The sequence below is a fragment of the Carettochelys insculpta genome, chromosome 1, assembly GCF_033958435.1.
Source record: "Carettochelys insculpta isolate YL-2023 chromosome 1, ASM3395843v1, whole genome shotgun sequence".
NCBI lineage: Eukaryota > Metazoa > Chordata > Testudines > Carettochelyidae > Carettochelys > Carettochelys insculpta.
In genome coordinates, this window is record NC_134137.1 from 281,518,223 (window position 1) to 281,533,123 (window position 14,901).

Consider the following 14,901-nt stretch of genomic DNA (forward strand, 5'->3'; position numbering starts at 1 on the left):
TGATGTGGTTGAGCAGTGTAAGTTTTTGTTAGGATGGGAGATAAAAGCACATAAGATTGCTGTGTTTGTAAAACAGCTGCTGCTAATTTGTTGCCTGTTAATATTTTCTATCCCCTTGTAGGCTTTTGATGTGGTAGAAAGAAGTTTCCTGGAATCCATTGATGATGCTTTGGCAGAAAAGGCCAGCCTTCAGTCCCAGCTGCCTGAGGTAATCTGACTTAATGAAGGGATGCATTCCAGCCCCCTCCAAATTACTGGATGTGATTAAAAGCCTCTTGCCTCTGGGTCACTGGCCGTGGTCCGGCCTATGGAAGGCTGTAACTGAAAATTGCAACTCTTGTTGGCTTGTGTGAAATGATTTAGAAAACTCGATCCAATTCCCAGCATCCCCACATCACAATTAACCCACCGTCACCACTGGCACAACTTGGACTCTTAGTTCAGTGGAGAGGCCAAAAACTGAATTGTCATGGAGACTAAACTCCTCGCTCACCATTACAGTTGTATTCCTTCTAAGACAAGGCTGAAGCATGCAGCCAGGAAAATGGCCTCTGTGCCTACATAGGGTCTGTTTAGACAAGATGCCTGTTTCCAGGGTCTATCAGATTTGGTGTTGCTGTTTGTCAGTGCTAAACAACGTGCTCACCTCTGCTCAAGACATGAGATTAAAGATGGTCCCTGCCCTGTAGAGTTTTCAGATGTCCAGTTGTGATTTCTGTGCCATGCACATTTCAGTTCCCCCCTTACCCTGTGTTGTAGGGAGTACCCCACCACCAGCTGCCTCCACAGTTCCAGAAGATCCTGGAGAGACTGAAGGCCTTAGAGCGGGAGATCTCTGGAGGAGCTATGGCTATTGTGGCGGTCATACTCAACAACAAGCTCTACATTGCTAATGTAGGTGTGTTCCTCTTCTTCACCTTCTCGATTTGGACAATTCTGAGGGTGGCTGCAGTGCTGACGGTCTGAGGAGAAACCTGAGCTTGGGGAGCAATTTGATGTCTGTGACCACAGGCACATGGGAAAGGGGCTGAGTACAGCCATGCAGTTCCCTAGGGAAGAAGGGAACCTTCTTTGTTTGCAGCCAGTGGCTGAGGATTGGAGTAGGAGTTGGTCCAGATTGCTTTGTATGGTATTGAGGGGCTGGTTTTGGGAGACTGCAGCGAAGGTATGTGTGTTCTTCATTCCCTCCCCTCTTTTGGTCCCTTGTTCCCCTTTTCTTCTGTCTGTCATCCCTGTGGATTTTCTCCCTCTCTTTTCTGCCTCTCCTCCTCCTGGCACTCGCTCCTGCCACAGGCACAAACCGCGCACTGCTGTGCAAGTCTACGGTGGATGGATTGCAGGTCACGCAGCTGAATGTGGACCATACCACAGAGAATGAAGATGAACTCTTCCGCTTCTCCCAGCTGGGTAAGTGATGAGTCTGAGGAAGAGGTGAAATGTGCTGACTGGACCCATTGATAGGAGACCCTCTGTGTGGTGAAGCAGATAATGAGAGAGGGGTTAGGGCTAGGTCCAGTTCTAATCAGTACTGGTGTCTTCCTCAGAAAACTCCTTCTCATTTGACCCATATGTGACCTTTTGCTTGAGCAGGTCCTTCCAGAGCGAGGTTGATGCTAATTAATGAGGAATAACATGGAGGTGGAGGTTGTGCTGCTGCTGTCACCTGTTCTATATCTGATATTATCTCCGAGGTTGTCAATCCTTGTGTTTTGTTGCCCAGAACCTCCTGGGAAGTAGCTAAGAGATGGATGTGTGTACTGGGTGGTGATATTTGCTGCCAAGTACCTGAAAGCTGTGTAAGCCCCACGGCCCCATGCTGTGCACTCTGCTGCCTGGACATGCCCAATCCATTAGCCAGCCAGTGTATCCTGCGTAATTCTGTCTGCAGTTACATCCATCTCTAGTGTCAATGGGCTGTATCAGAAGTTTTTTTGTTCCTAATGCCCTCCCTTACTTGGTTAAGCTGCATTTTGACTGTGCCTTCCGGCTTTACTTGCAATTGGTATCAACCTCCTTGCAGCCTTTATACATCCCTAGAGACTGGCAGGCATAGGTGAAAGCTGGAGCATACACACTGGTCAGCAGATCAGGAGCCTCTTTGTGTCAGTCACAAGAATCACACATGCCAGGACCCAGCAAGTAAGTCACATTAAGTGACTGAGACAGTTTCAGCATGCAGATTTCTTACGTGTGCTTTGCTATTGGGAGGGGAGGGTTGGACCACCCAAGTAGGGAGTGTGATTGAAATCAGATGGGAGTCTGACCTGGATGCTGGCACTCAGTGACAGTTTCCCCTCAGAACTTATTTTTTCCAATGTTCTTTTGAACCTAATATCTGGTCATAATTAGGAACGTGGGAATTGCCAGTACAGATCAGACTGTAGAGGCCTGTATATTCCATAAATCTGTCTCTACTGGTAGTTATTACCAGATGATTTAATGCTATAGCCCCCCAGAATGGACAACTAACTGGCCCAAATGAGAAGCTCCTTCCTATCCCCTGCCAGTTAATGACTGGTTTATGCCCTGAAGCAGGAGGAGGTTTGTATATCCATGTCCCTTCTAACTTATTTTTCTTTTGCCATATAACTACCTACTGGCTGCTCTAATCTGAAAGTTTTGGCAGGGAGGGTTTACCCTTTTTGGGCAATAGTTGATGCTGTTGAAGGCACCTAATCTGAGCAAAATATTGAATTTGCTTGTTTTCCTCACTCAGCTTCTGGATATTGTAGCCAGACATGAACCCACCATTTGGCCTTTTCTTCTCCTCCTCCCCACTGGGAGAGACAGAGAGGGAGCCAGGCAGCCTTTGATGCCCTGGGAACGCAGGTGTGCTGTCTTACCCAGACTCTCTACCATACACAGAAACCAGACAGTGAATGGGCTAGCTAATGGCCGCCCTTCTGGCTGATATCGGTGATTGACACGCCTGATCACTACCCCAGGAAGAACGGGGAACCTCTGCCCATCACCTCCAAAGGTGCCCAATTGTCCACAATTCACAGGTGCAAATTGAGCCTTGCACCTTCCCTGGGAAACCTGGGATTCAAACACATTCCTCCCCGATTGGCCACTTGAGACCAGGAAGAAACCTATGTGACCAAAGGGGTATAAAGAGGGGTTTGGCAGCCCACCCCCTTTGAGCTCCAATCACCTACACCTGCTGGCCAGGTCTGGTATTGACTCCCAAGACTGGGGACACCTGGTTCGTATCTACTTCTTCCCGAGGGATTGAGAGAGAGATTCTGGGTCACACCGGATCTATGAGGCAGGGGTAAGAATTACACCTGTATTACACTTCTTTCCTATAGGAATTGAGGGAAAGACTCTGGTTCCACCAGGTCTAAGAGGCAGAGGTGAAAATGACACCTTCAACGTGCCTTTCTTGTGTACACATTACTTGTATTAGTTTAAGCTAGCTAGTTTGTCTAAACTTTTCTTAAGTTAAATTGTGTTGTTTCCCCTTTAAAAACCGCGGGTACTAACTGTTTTTGGCTACAAACTGCTAAAAACTGTTAGCCTGTCAATCAAACCGCAGAAAGCCCTTGTCTTATCTTTAAAACGAGTTTACCCCTTTGATCTATTAGAAACTGCGACTGGCCATTATCTTTTACATAGAATTGTAGAAAATCATTATCATGTCTGTCAAACCACAGGGGGTCCTTACCTTAATTGGCAAGCTGCGATCAGCAGTTACCTTTTGTAAACATTAGGAACCACAAGAAAATCATTATCCTGTCACTCATGCGGTGGCCATCTTGGTTTCATTCATAAAATTGAGTGGTCAGTTTAAAACCCCCTTTTAAACGTGGCAGCCGCTTCTGTTGTAAAATCGCTGCCAGCGGTTTCCTATTAACCGCTACTAAAGTTATAAACAAAAATTCACAATTGTGGTACTTTAATCATTTGTCTTAGTTAAATTGTTTCTATCTTTGTATAAATAAAAAGTAATTCTTAAAGCCTCTAATAATTGTAATTTTCCTCTTGCTGCTGTACCCGAACTAAACGCAAACCAAAGAACCCAGCCTGCCCTGGCTGCTTAGCGTAGCTGCTGGTGTGGCATCACCCCCTTTGCCCTACCGGACCTTTAGCTGGCACCTGGGCATCGGCTCACAGATATATAGATAGTGCAGTGACAGTGAAGACGTTTGGGGTTGAGGTGGTATTAGGAGATGGAGAGGGAGCGGGGCACAGTTCTGTGACTCTTATTTCATGTAAAACTCTTTTATCTCCCCTTTTGTTAACCTGTGGTCAACCTTGCCCTAAAGTTCCACTGTGCTTCTGGGATTCCTGTACTCGCAGCTCTGAAGCCAGTGGTGGCTTTGGAACTGGACATGAGCTTTTTGTCCCACGACCAGCAGTCATATTCACTGTGTATGCACGCGTGCTCTCTTGCTTGTCTCTGAAGTTCCTGGAGTAACTCATGGGGAAAAGCTCCTCTCCTGCAAAAACTGGGACAGGATGAGTGCTCTGCCTCCCTTCCCAGTTGAGTTCCTGGTAGTTTTTTGATGTCTTGTCCCACCCCTTCTTTCTTTCCTTTCTCCTTGTGCAGGAAATTTAGCAAGTGTGTCAGAAAATCAATTAACATTTTTCTTTATCTGTCAGGTTTGGATGCAGGGAAAGTAAAGCAAGTTGGAACCATCTGTGGGCAAGAGAGTACGCGGCGCATAGGGGATTATAAGGTCAAATATGGCTACACTGATATTGAACTGCTCAGGTTAGACGTTTGACTTTGTGGTCTTGCTCTGTCCCCAGCTCTGCTTCCTCCTGAAGGCAGGTTCCCTCTTCCACCTGCCAGTCTCATTCTGTTAAATACGAAATAATTTTTCTCCCAACAGTGCTGCTAAATCGAAGCCCATCATAGCAGAACCTGAAATCCATGGAGGGCAGCAATTGGATGGGGTGACTGGCTTCCTGGTACTAATGTCTGAAGGGCTCTACAAAGCTCTGGAGGCAGCTCATGGGCCTGGACAGGCCAATCAGGTGAGAGCTTGAAGGCCAGAGACATTCTCAGAGATGTTCAATCATCTCATCAGTGCCACCTGCACTTGTACAAGCTGCTTTGCATGGATGTTTTGTTAGTGCCAGCGTGGTGGGATACATCATGCCGGTCTGCTGGGGCGGGAGTGAGCCGTTCTGCCTGGCTGCTTTCTCTCTCTTGAAATGCAGCGGGACAGTGGGATGGTTCCAGTGCACAAAGGTCAAATCAGAGTGGGAGTCTGATGTCTCTCCAAATGCCTGACTGGGCAGTTACTGTAAGACTAGTTTATAGTGAATGGTGGGGTTAGGGTTCCCTCAGAACATTCTCCTAACATCCTTTTGTCTCTCCATGCTCAGGAGATCGCAGCCATGATTGCCACAGAGTTTGCTAAGCAAACATCGCTGGATGCAGTGGCGCAGGCTGTGGTGGACCGAGTTAAGCGGATCCACTGTGACACCTTTGCCAGTGGTGGGGAACGATCCAAGTTCTGTCCCCGGCATGAGGACATGACGCTGCTGGTGAGGAACTTTGGGTATCCGCTGGGCGAGATGAGCCAGCCCATGCTGACCCCGACGCAAGGTATGGGAGGGGGAGAACAGGAAAACGAGGGTGGGTGGAGTGGAAATTAGTACCCCTCTGTCTTGCCAACACTGACCTGATGCAGAGGGAAGAAGCCTTCTGTGCAGATTTTGGTCTCTTCAACTTTACGGGGATTGTCAGTTCAGTACCAGGATTCCAAGCTGTCCGTGCATAGTGTGATACCGAGGTTGATGGGCACTGAAGAGAGCAGCAGGGGGTGCCCTTCTAGCAGCTGTAGGAAACTACAGACTCTGGTGTTTCCATGAGCTCTCCTATTTTTCGTGACAGCTGTTATGTTCTTTTTTCTCCTTTTCTCAGGAGGCCGCATCTATCCTGTGTCTGTGCCATACTCCAGTGCCCAGAGCACAAGCAAGACCAGTGTAACGCTGTCCCTTGTCATGCCGTCCCAAGGCCAGATGGTCAATGGTGCCCATAGCAGCTCCACCCTGGATGAAGCCACGCCCACGCTCACTAAGTAAATGTTATGTTTCAGTACGAATTGTCCTCCCCTGCTTCTCGCTCAGTGTGATTTGGGTGGTGTAATAGGATCCTGGGTGAACTCACTAATCTAGTGGTTAGTGCCCAGATGGCAGTAGGGGAGTCTGGACTTGGGAAGGGCAATGCAGTAGAGCCCTCCATGGGACCATTTTTTAATACCACCCTCATCCCACCCTGCCATAACCGTTCCTGCATTGTTTCTTGCATATTTGTCCCAGTCCCACTTGTAAGAACCTGCAAGTCTCATGAGACAGACTCCCCCATGCTAATAAAAAACAAAATTAAAAAAGTGCATAGGTGTTTAAAAAAAACAAAAAACCCAAATTCACACATAATTTACTACTAAAATATGAAGCTTGTCTTACTTAAACCATGTAAAATACTTTAATTCCTACTATAAAAGCAAATCCTTTCTATCCCTTTCTTAAATTTAAGTATTAAAATACGTATTTAAAAGAAAAATATTGCTTTACATTGGTGAAATTTTGTCAGACTGATGAGACACTTAGTGCTTTCCTGCAGTTAGTGGAGACAGGTGTTTTGCATGCCAAAGCCCACTTGCAGCAAAGTGCAATTTACCTGCTCCTGCTACTACGGCAGCAGGGCCCATCAGATTGCAGTCTCACATCAAGTCTCCACTGTTGGCACCAGCTGGCTGGTTGGGCCAGGGAGGCACTGAGGTTGTGCGGGTTGCCTGACTGGTGAGCAGAGCAGTGACTGGGGCGGTGCAGTTTGTCTGGCCGTCCAATGGATTGTATACAAGAGAAAAGAAAATAAAGGTTGAATTTATGTCCTGTTTTTGGGAGGGGCATGTCTGTAGTTTGCAGGGTCACGGACGACTCTGATTTCAGCACCACCTTTGCCACAGAGAGGGCGTACGCCACCTGCTATGCCAGTAACTTTTTGGTTCCCACCTTCTCATTGTTCTAGGAAAAGGGGAGCTGCCGTGTCCATGTTGCAGTTCACTTCTAGCTGCCTGACTGCTGTAGTGGATAAAATAAGTGTGTGAGAAGAGAGGTCTGATTTTTCCCTCTCATTTTTCTCTTACTCGGTCATTCGTCCCTCAGGTGCTCTGTGCATCAGACATGTCAGGATGAGGCAGCTCTCTTAGTGTCTCTGAATATCAATGTGGATTTGAACATGTCTCTGTAATGTTCCTGGACGAGTGAAAGACTGCAGCTGTGTGTGTCTGTTGGCTGTGGGGAGGGATGGTGTGATGTAGTTAAGTGGCATTGGCATTTGATATGCACTAGGTGGGGACTGAATAAGTGAACATGTCTGTATTTCGTCCCTGCCCTTTTCTGCAGTCAGAGCCCAACAGTGACTCTCCAGTCCACCAACACCCATACCCAGAGCAGCAGCTCGAGTTCAGATGGAGGCCTCTTCCGCTCTCGCCCCTCCCACTCACTCCAGCCAGATGAGGATGGGCGTGTTGAGCCCTATGTGGACTTTACAGAGTTCTACCGGCTTTGGAACATGGACCATGGTGAGCAGGGACTACTGACAGTGTCCTGACATAGGCAGAAGAGGCGCACCTTGCCACCACCAGGAACAAATGAAGACTGAGGTGAGAATGAAATAATTCCAGACGGTGGTCACATTGTATCGTAAGTTGTAGCTTGTGACCGCTGGGATTGTGTGCTGGTGCAACTGTCTCAACAACATGTGTGTAACCTTTGCATTATCCCTGCTTCTCTGGGAAACCCCATGAATATGGGAGGGGGTCATGAATTTATCCCTCCTTACCAGTATGATGGGCAAAGACAGCAGTCAGGGCATGAGCAGGTGGCTATAGAGTGGCTGTACATGATGTGTATATATATGCAGTCATTATATATTGAAATGCCAAAACACTATGCTGTGATACCCTTTTCTAACTCCAGAGAGGCTACCTCTCTTTTTCAGAATAAATAACTTGTAGCTACTGTCACTAGCGTGGCTTACTGTATTTTCTTTAGAGTACATTTCAGTTCTGGTGACATGAAGGTGTTGGTGTGACAGCTGTGGAGACTGAAACCTTCAGAACAAGTGAGACACAGTCAGTAGCATATAAGTTGCACCCTGCGTATGTGCGTTGGACCTCTGGGAAGGTCCCTTCCTAAGCAAGACCACAGGGATGTTACTCTTCATGGCTCCTGAAGTTCTTGGTCGTCTTGCTGTGACTGAGGTGAGGGCTTGAATAGTTTTATATATAATGCAGAGACTTGCCTGCTAGGAAACAAGCTCTCTAGTTCACTTCCAGTGGCCTGAGCTTGTCTGGAACTGGTAGCCCAAAAGGGAAGGCCTCATTATCTTACTCCTAATTCCCTGCTCCATCCAGTCACCCAGATTGGGACTTCAAGTTTAAATGTAATTCCAGATCTTCAGAGATAAGGTCCAGTGGGTCAAGTGCTCTCGTAAACCTCCCCACCCCACACACACTTCTGTCGGCTTCTGGCAGACTTCAGGAATCAGAGAGCCCATCACTACAGAGAAATGGCAGATTGCAGAACTATAAATTGGAAAATGAAATCTTGATGCTGGTGTCCTAACGAAGGGAGACATAAACTTGTCAGCTTCCTAGGAGACCCATTGTTTATGTGAGAGATGGTTGTGTCTAGTGGCTACACTATGGGTCAGCAACCCTCAGCACGTGTGCCAAGAGTGACAGGCAAGACAGTTTTCATCAGCACACGAGATGGGAACTCAACCCCGCACCTCCTCCCACAAGCAACAGGGAGCTTGCTCAAATCCATGCCACCTGTGCATTAACAAAAGAGCAGCTGATGCTACTGACCACCATCTAAACGGTAAAGCTCTGCATCTGCGTTTTCTTATTAATGGAGCTGTTGTAAGTAGGACTATTAGTGACTGTGAAAAGAATCACCGGCCCTTGGACCATACATAGAGGTCAAAAGGTCAAATTTTGGCACTCCACCTTGGAAAGGTTGCTGACCCCTGGGATGGATACTAGACTAGCCCTCGGGAGGCCTGAGTTCTGGTCCCAGGTTGGCTGTATCACTTCACCTCTCTGTTTCTCAGTTTTCCCATCTACACCTACCTGCTTTGTAAAGTGCTGGTGCAAAACTCTATATAAGAGGTGGTCTACACATTTATTATTATTTTTCTATAGCACCCAGTGTACCGGGTATTGTACAGACTTTCATAGCAGCTGTGCACTGATAATTTGACAAATGCATGGTTAGACAGAATAGACTGCAGCTGATAAACAGCGGGGTGGGGAGGTTGTCATATCGTAGTGTGTCTGCTTTGAAGATAAGCATGGGGGTGTTTGTGTGGTAGGAGGCTGGGAAGGGAGAGAGAGCAGAAGCAATACGCAGTTAGTGGGAGAAAGGAGGAGAATGGGCTGGAGGGATGGCTGACAGTTACTGGAAGCAAAGAAAAGTTCCTGTCAAGTTAGCTCTGTGGACAGTAGGTGGCACTGTCCCTTGTTGCTGGAGCCTGCCACTGGTGCCTCAAACCCTGCCAGAGGATCTGGTGCTTTTATAGGCTCTCCAGGGAGGAGGCGAGGGATGGCGAGGTTTGGTAGCTCAGAGCAGCACTCTCTGGTGGGACAGGGGAAAGTATGATACACTGCTGGAAACAGCAACAGAAAGGGACAAATCAGAGGGGAAACAAGACTAGAGAACTTGGATATTGGAAGCAGCTCCATGCCTAACAGGGATGTGAAATCCGGTTAATTGGTTAAATGGTAGGCAAACCTACCATTTAACTGGTTAACCACTTAAAGCGGGGGTGGCAGGGGAAGCCACCCCCACCTCCTCATGCTGGGGACTGAGGCTGCTCCAGCCATTTGGAACTTCCCTGCCTGCAGCACTGCCATATGTGGGTGGTACTCCAGCATGGCCAGAACAACCCTGTCCCTGGCACACTACAGGAGGTGGGGTACTCTACCATGGCCAGAACAGCCCCTGTCTGCAGCAGTGGGCATCTACAGCCTGGCTGGGCTGGAGCAGCCCACCTCCTGGCCACTGCACACAGGCTTCTCTGGCCACGCTGGAGCACCCCCACCTGTGGCAGCTCTGTGGGCCTGGAGCAACTCGGACAGGGGGATGCCCCAGCCCTTACCAGTTAATCATTAACATCCTTACCCATCAGTCTGCACTGCCAGCCAGTAGGGCCAGCTGCATGTTTAGTTCAAATGCAGACAGGTTGGGGTGACTGAAAAGTCAGGAGCCAAGAGTGGATTGGCAGTGTACACTGTGTGGGACTGTTGTGTGTTGCCAAACTTCTGTGTGAGGAGGCGTGAGGCAGCTGTGGGCATCCAGGACTGGAATAACATGGGGGTGGCAGCATGGTTGTGAGTGCTACAAGACAAGAGCCAAGTTTGCCAGAAATATGTGGGCTGGACCAGAGTAGCACACAGAGCTACGTTTTTACTGAACAGTACAAAAGAAATGCCCTGAACACAAATGTGGGTGGCTCCCTGTGTGTGCCAAATATAGATGCTGTTGGCTTTGCATTCGTAGCTTTGACTCATGCTAGCTGTGTGGGACTTGGCTGCTAATTTTTCTTTCCACACTTTCATAGAAAAGTTCAATTTTCGGCCTTTCTTGGGCTTCTGGGAAGGTGATGGTGCTGGATATATCTGGGTGTGCTGGCGCTGGTGCCCCTTATCTGATCCATTCAAACCTGACTAAAAAATTACACATGTTGGATTGAGGGAAAGGATCCCTTTTAAGACAGGAGAGCAGTCTGAGCTCTCTGATGTTCAGTTTGTTGTTGGCTACATGAGCCCTGAGTGATGGAAGTCCTCTCCTTATTTGAAGAACAGCAAGCTTTCTGCAGAGTGCACTCCCCTCCTTCCCCCCATGAGGAACACACAGCCCATTCAGTCCTTGGTGTCTGAAAGTGCTCATAGGTGTCCAGGATGTCTGTTATCCTAGGATGAGAACTGAGGGTATGCCTTCACTTAGGGGACAATCGACCCTCTGTCAGTCAATCTTCCAGGGTTTGATTTAGTGCACCTCATAGGGACGCATTAAATCGAACTGTTGTGGCACCACTGTCAACCCCAGTACTCCTAGCAGTCGTGAGAAATAAGAGAAGTCAATGGGAAAGTTTCTCCTGTTGACTTCCTGCCGTGTGGATGGCAGCAAAAATTGATTTTAGATATGTCAACTCCACTTATGCAATTCTCATAATCGGATTAGTGTATTTATAATTGATTTTACCTCCCAGTGTAGACCTGGCTTGAAATCCTCACTTCATTCTCCAGAGGCTAAAGAACAGCCATCCAGTCAGAGTAATCCATCCTACCAGTGTGGACTGATTGAGTCAGTGCAAGGTTCCTATCCCATCTTCAATTCCCTGCCCTGTATATTAATATTTGTATAAATAGGCCTTCTTAACCTTCCCTCTCTCCCCCCCACCCCCCACCGTAATTCTCCCCAGGCCTGGAATCTATGTTGTTCACTGATCTAGCCTGAAATTACTTCCAATGGGAAATACTCCAGCATGTGACTGTTTCAGAGAAAAGTTTTAAGAATTGCCAACATAATTAACAGGACATAGAAAACAAACTCATCCTTTGACATAATAATGGTTTTAAAAAATACAAGGAATCAGGTGGCCATTTGTTTGTGGATTGCACTAAGGGGTGAATGGAGAACCCCTCTCTTCAGACTGAGAGCATGGAGAAAAGCTATCCTCTGAATATTACTAAATTGTGACTTAGAATTCAAAGAATAAGACTCCAAACTTTTCAGCAGTTCCCAGCCTTTTTGAGATGGTGACCCATTTTGACAAATCAGTAGGACTTTGTGACCCAAGGCAATTCAAAACTGGGGGAGGGGTGGAAGGGTTGGTTCTTCCCTGGGAAAATTTTTTTTTTATAAATCTCAGTTTCCTCAGCTTCAGGCTTAAACCCCTCACAGCCCCAAAATACCCCCCACCTACCCCACAAGAGTGCCGCTGCCTCCTTTGTGCGGCTCCCCCAGCCCTTCTACTCCCTTCCCCCACCTGCAGCGCAGGCAGTTCCCCGCCCTACCGCACTGAAATGGGACTCAGTTTAATTGGTTTAAGGTCAGGATCCCTCCTGCCAGCTGTTAAACCAATTAAATTGAGTCCCATTTCAGCACAGCAGGGCAGGGATTGGGAGCCGGAGGAATGAGCAGTGGCAGCGGCAGGAGCTGCAAATGGCTCCTTAAAGAGACACATGCAGCGTGAAGCTGCCCAGCCAGCCACCCTTAGAAAATGTAATGGAGACCCATAGGTTGGGAATCCCTGCTCCAAAGGAAGGGGGGGATGTGTGTATATGTGAATAGTACCACGTCAGCTACAATTAAGATCAGTGGTTAATGTCGTCATTAGTGAGTAACAAGAATATAAGGTCAGCAAGTGATCAAATTCCAAGTATCTTCTCTCCCTCCTGCTGTTCCTCCATACACCTCTCTCAAACCAAACCAAAACAACAAAACAGGTAAGTAGCAGACATAGGAGAACAGAACTAAACTAGTTCCACTGAATAAACCGGTGAAGCCACAAAGACCTGCATGCAAAGTGATAAAACTCAATGTCACCAAAAGCATGAAGTCTCACACAAGAGCAGAGCAAACCAACTGTGCAGCTACCCAGCAGGAATCTGCTAGTTTAGCTCAAGCAAATTAAACGTTGACTATATTGCACAATTTTGGGGTGAAGAAAGCAGATATCCTTCTCTGTGAGCTGTAAATGAGGTCTGTAATGATGAATATCTCTGGAACTGGGCATTGAATAAGAGATGTAGACCTGAGCTCCAGCATGCATTCACAAGGGCAGGTGAAGGGGTATAAGGATCTGAGAAAGAGAGAGCCCCAAACATAGAAGTCAGGAAAACTGCATTCGCTGAACCCCGTTAGAATGACATTATCTAGGATGACATTATAAATCAAGAAATGAGATAGTTCTCTCTCCCCTGTGCAGTTATCTTACCTCCTCCCTGCAGCAGGATTTGCCTTAGATTGCATGTTTTCTCTCTTGATCCTTGTACCCCTTTTCCTGCCCATAGTCCACATATAAATTGTTTGAGATAAACTTCTCCCCCATCCTCTGACATCCCTCCTCCTATACACACTGTAAGACAACCTAAAGCAGTGCCCAGAGAGGTTCAGAGAGTGTTTTGAAGGCAACTTGGAAGATTTCAGGTGCACTTCTTGCTCTTAGCTTCAAACTCTGTAGCAGCATGCTTCTGCCATAGCAAGGTTACTTCAGTATGGCACCTAGCTGCAGGCCAGCCTGGATCCAAATGTCAAACAGAGATATGAAAGGGCTTTTTAACCCCTCAGCCATCTTCTGAACGTCTGTCACCTCTGTTCCTGCAAACTAAAGACTGCTGAAGCTTGCCTAGACTTAAATAGCAAGAGGGCAAAGATGTCTTCTGTGTGTGCTTGTGGCTATCCACCATGGCCATGTGATTTGAAGGAAACAGGGGCAGGCTTAGCCTCTGTTCTAACAGGAGACCAAGGAAATGCCTTGAGTAGACCATGAAGCAGTCTCAGTGCCAAGTTTATTCATGTCTGTTCTGAACTAACACTCCAAATACAACAGAACAAAGACTTCTCATATTGTCTTCTAGCCTGTCACACCCTTGTGAAAAAGCACCAGCCAGAGGCTTATATATCAGACAGTGACGTGTGTGAGCTAGCCTGGAATCCTAAACGAACATGCTGAAAAGATATGCCCTGTTTTGAGAACTCACACCCAGCAACACAAACCAATATGAAAGCAAACATAGAAACAATACCTTCACTTTGGTAAATATGGCTTGTCTCATACCGTACCTCCAGAATCCTGTCTTCAGCTGATCTCCTATTCTGGGAGCCCAAGGTTTTCGCTTACTTCCAGTCTAAACATATGGGAGATATATTCTGACCCCTCAAGCTAACAGGGCTGAAGATACACCTCCTGCTGAGACCCCTCAGAGCCTCCATTGGTTTGCAGACTTATTCTTCCCTGAGAAAAATAAGTTTGCAAACTGTTCTTTATAAGGGAGAGAATTGCCCACATCTGCCTTCAGACTATTCCTTGCCACCAGTTTTTCCTCTTCCTCAGTGTGCTAAACCTCAGAACCAGAGCTTATGCCAGAGGGCAAACTACAAGTAAAATAAAGGAGTAGCTAAAAAGCAAAGAAGCAGCCAGTATATGCTGCAAGTCTTTCGATTTAGACTAATGAACATGTGAATGAAGAAGGCACTACATCTTTTACAATTCTAGCTTAGACATCACAGAGATACAGGGCATATTTCTGTGTAGTGAACAGCGGTGAAAGATGATGGGTGTGGGCAAAAAGACTATTCTAACGGTCTCCCCCATGCCAGCTATGTGAATTTGTCCTGTTCCAATCTCCTTCGGTACTTATTAAAATCTCCATTATTGTAGGCCCTCACCATTTATGATGTAGTTATCTTCACAACAGAAAACTACTTCCCCTGATTTACAGATGAAGGCAGCCCAGGCACAGATAAAGTGGTTTCCCACGGTCATGTAAAATGTCGAGTGGAGCAAGGAATTGTATCTAGTTCTCCCAAGTCCCAGGTTGCCATATCCTTTCATTTGTGCTGTGCCTTCCACTTGTGCGCCTTTCCCTCCTTTGTGGGTTGGCCCTAGCTATGAGAGAGAACACTGGGGGAGAGAAGGTCTTATTTCAAAAGTGGGTCTTACATTGAAGACTTGCCAGGGTCATGTTCAGTCTGATCATCTATGGTAAAAAGATGCTTTAGCTAGGATTCTGCTGCTGCAAAGGCTCTATTCCTGTTGCTCCTGCAAACTTTTTTCTGGGCTACATTAGCTGTAATGACCCTGTGAATAGCTGGCTTGGTGTGTTAGGGATGGACGCCTATTCAGGTTTGGATCTGTGGGGGGCT

General features: G+C 47.1%; 1 protein-coding gene across 5 annotated transcripts in view; it reads left to right on the forward strand.

Moving 5' to 3' along the window:
- Positions 1-14,901, forward strand: part of TAB1 (TGF-beta activated kinase 1 (MAP3K7) binding protein 1) — a 56,117-nt gene that overhangs the window by 5,105 nt on the left and 36,111 nt on the right. For 3 of the 5 annotated variants that reach the window (XR_012647580.1, XR_012647579.1, XR_012647581.1), the window contains exons 4-12: positions 122-208; positions 760-898; positions 1,294-1,407; positions 4,606-4,717; positions 4,839-4,983; positions 5,338-5,560; positions 5,879-6,035; positions 7,366-7,625; positions 8,017-8,225. Coding sequence is in view for 1 of the 5 variants with exons in the window: in XM_075009289.1 (XP_074865390.1) it covers positions 122-208; positions 760-898; positions 1,294-1,407; positions 4,606-4,717; positions 4,839-4,983; positions 5,338-5,560; positions 5,879-6,035; positions 7,366-7,573 (1,185 nt within the window). In the remaining 4 variants the exon portion in view is untranslated. Of the gene's footprint in view, positions 1-121; positions 209-759; positions 899-1,293; positions 1,408-4,605; positions 4,718-4,838; positions 4,984-5,337; positions 5,561-5,878; positions 6,036-7,365; positions 7,974-8,016; positions 8,226-14,901 lie in introns of those variants that run through there. The other 2 variants (XR_012647584.1, XM_075009289.1) reach the window with 2 other exon arrangements.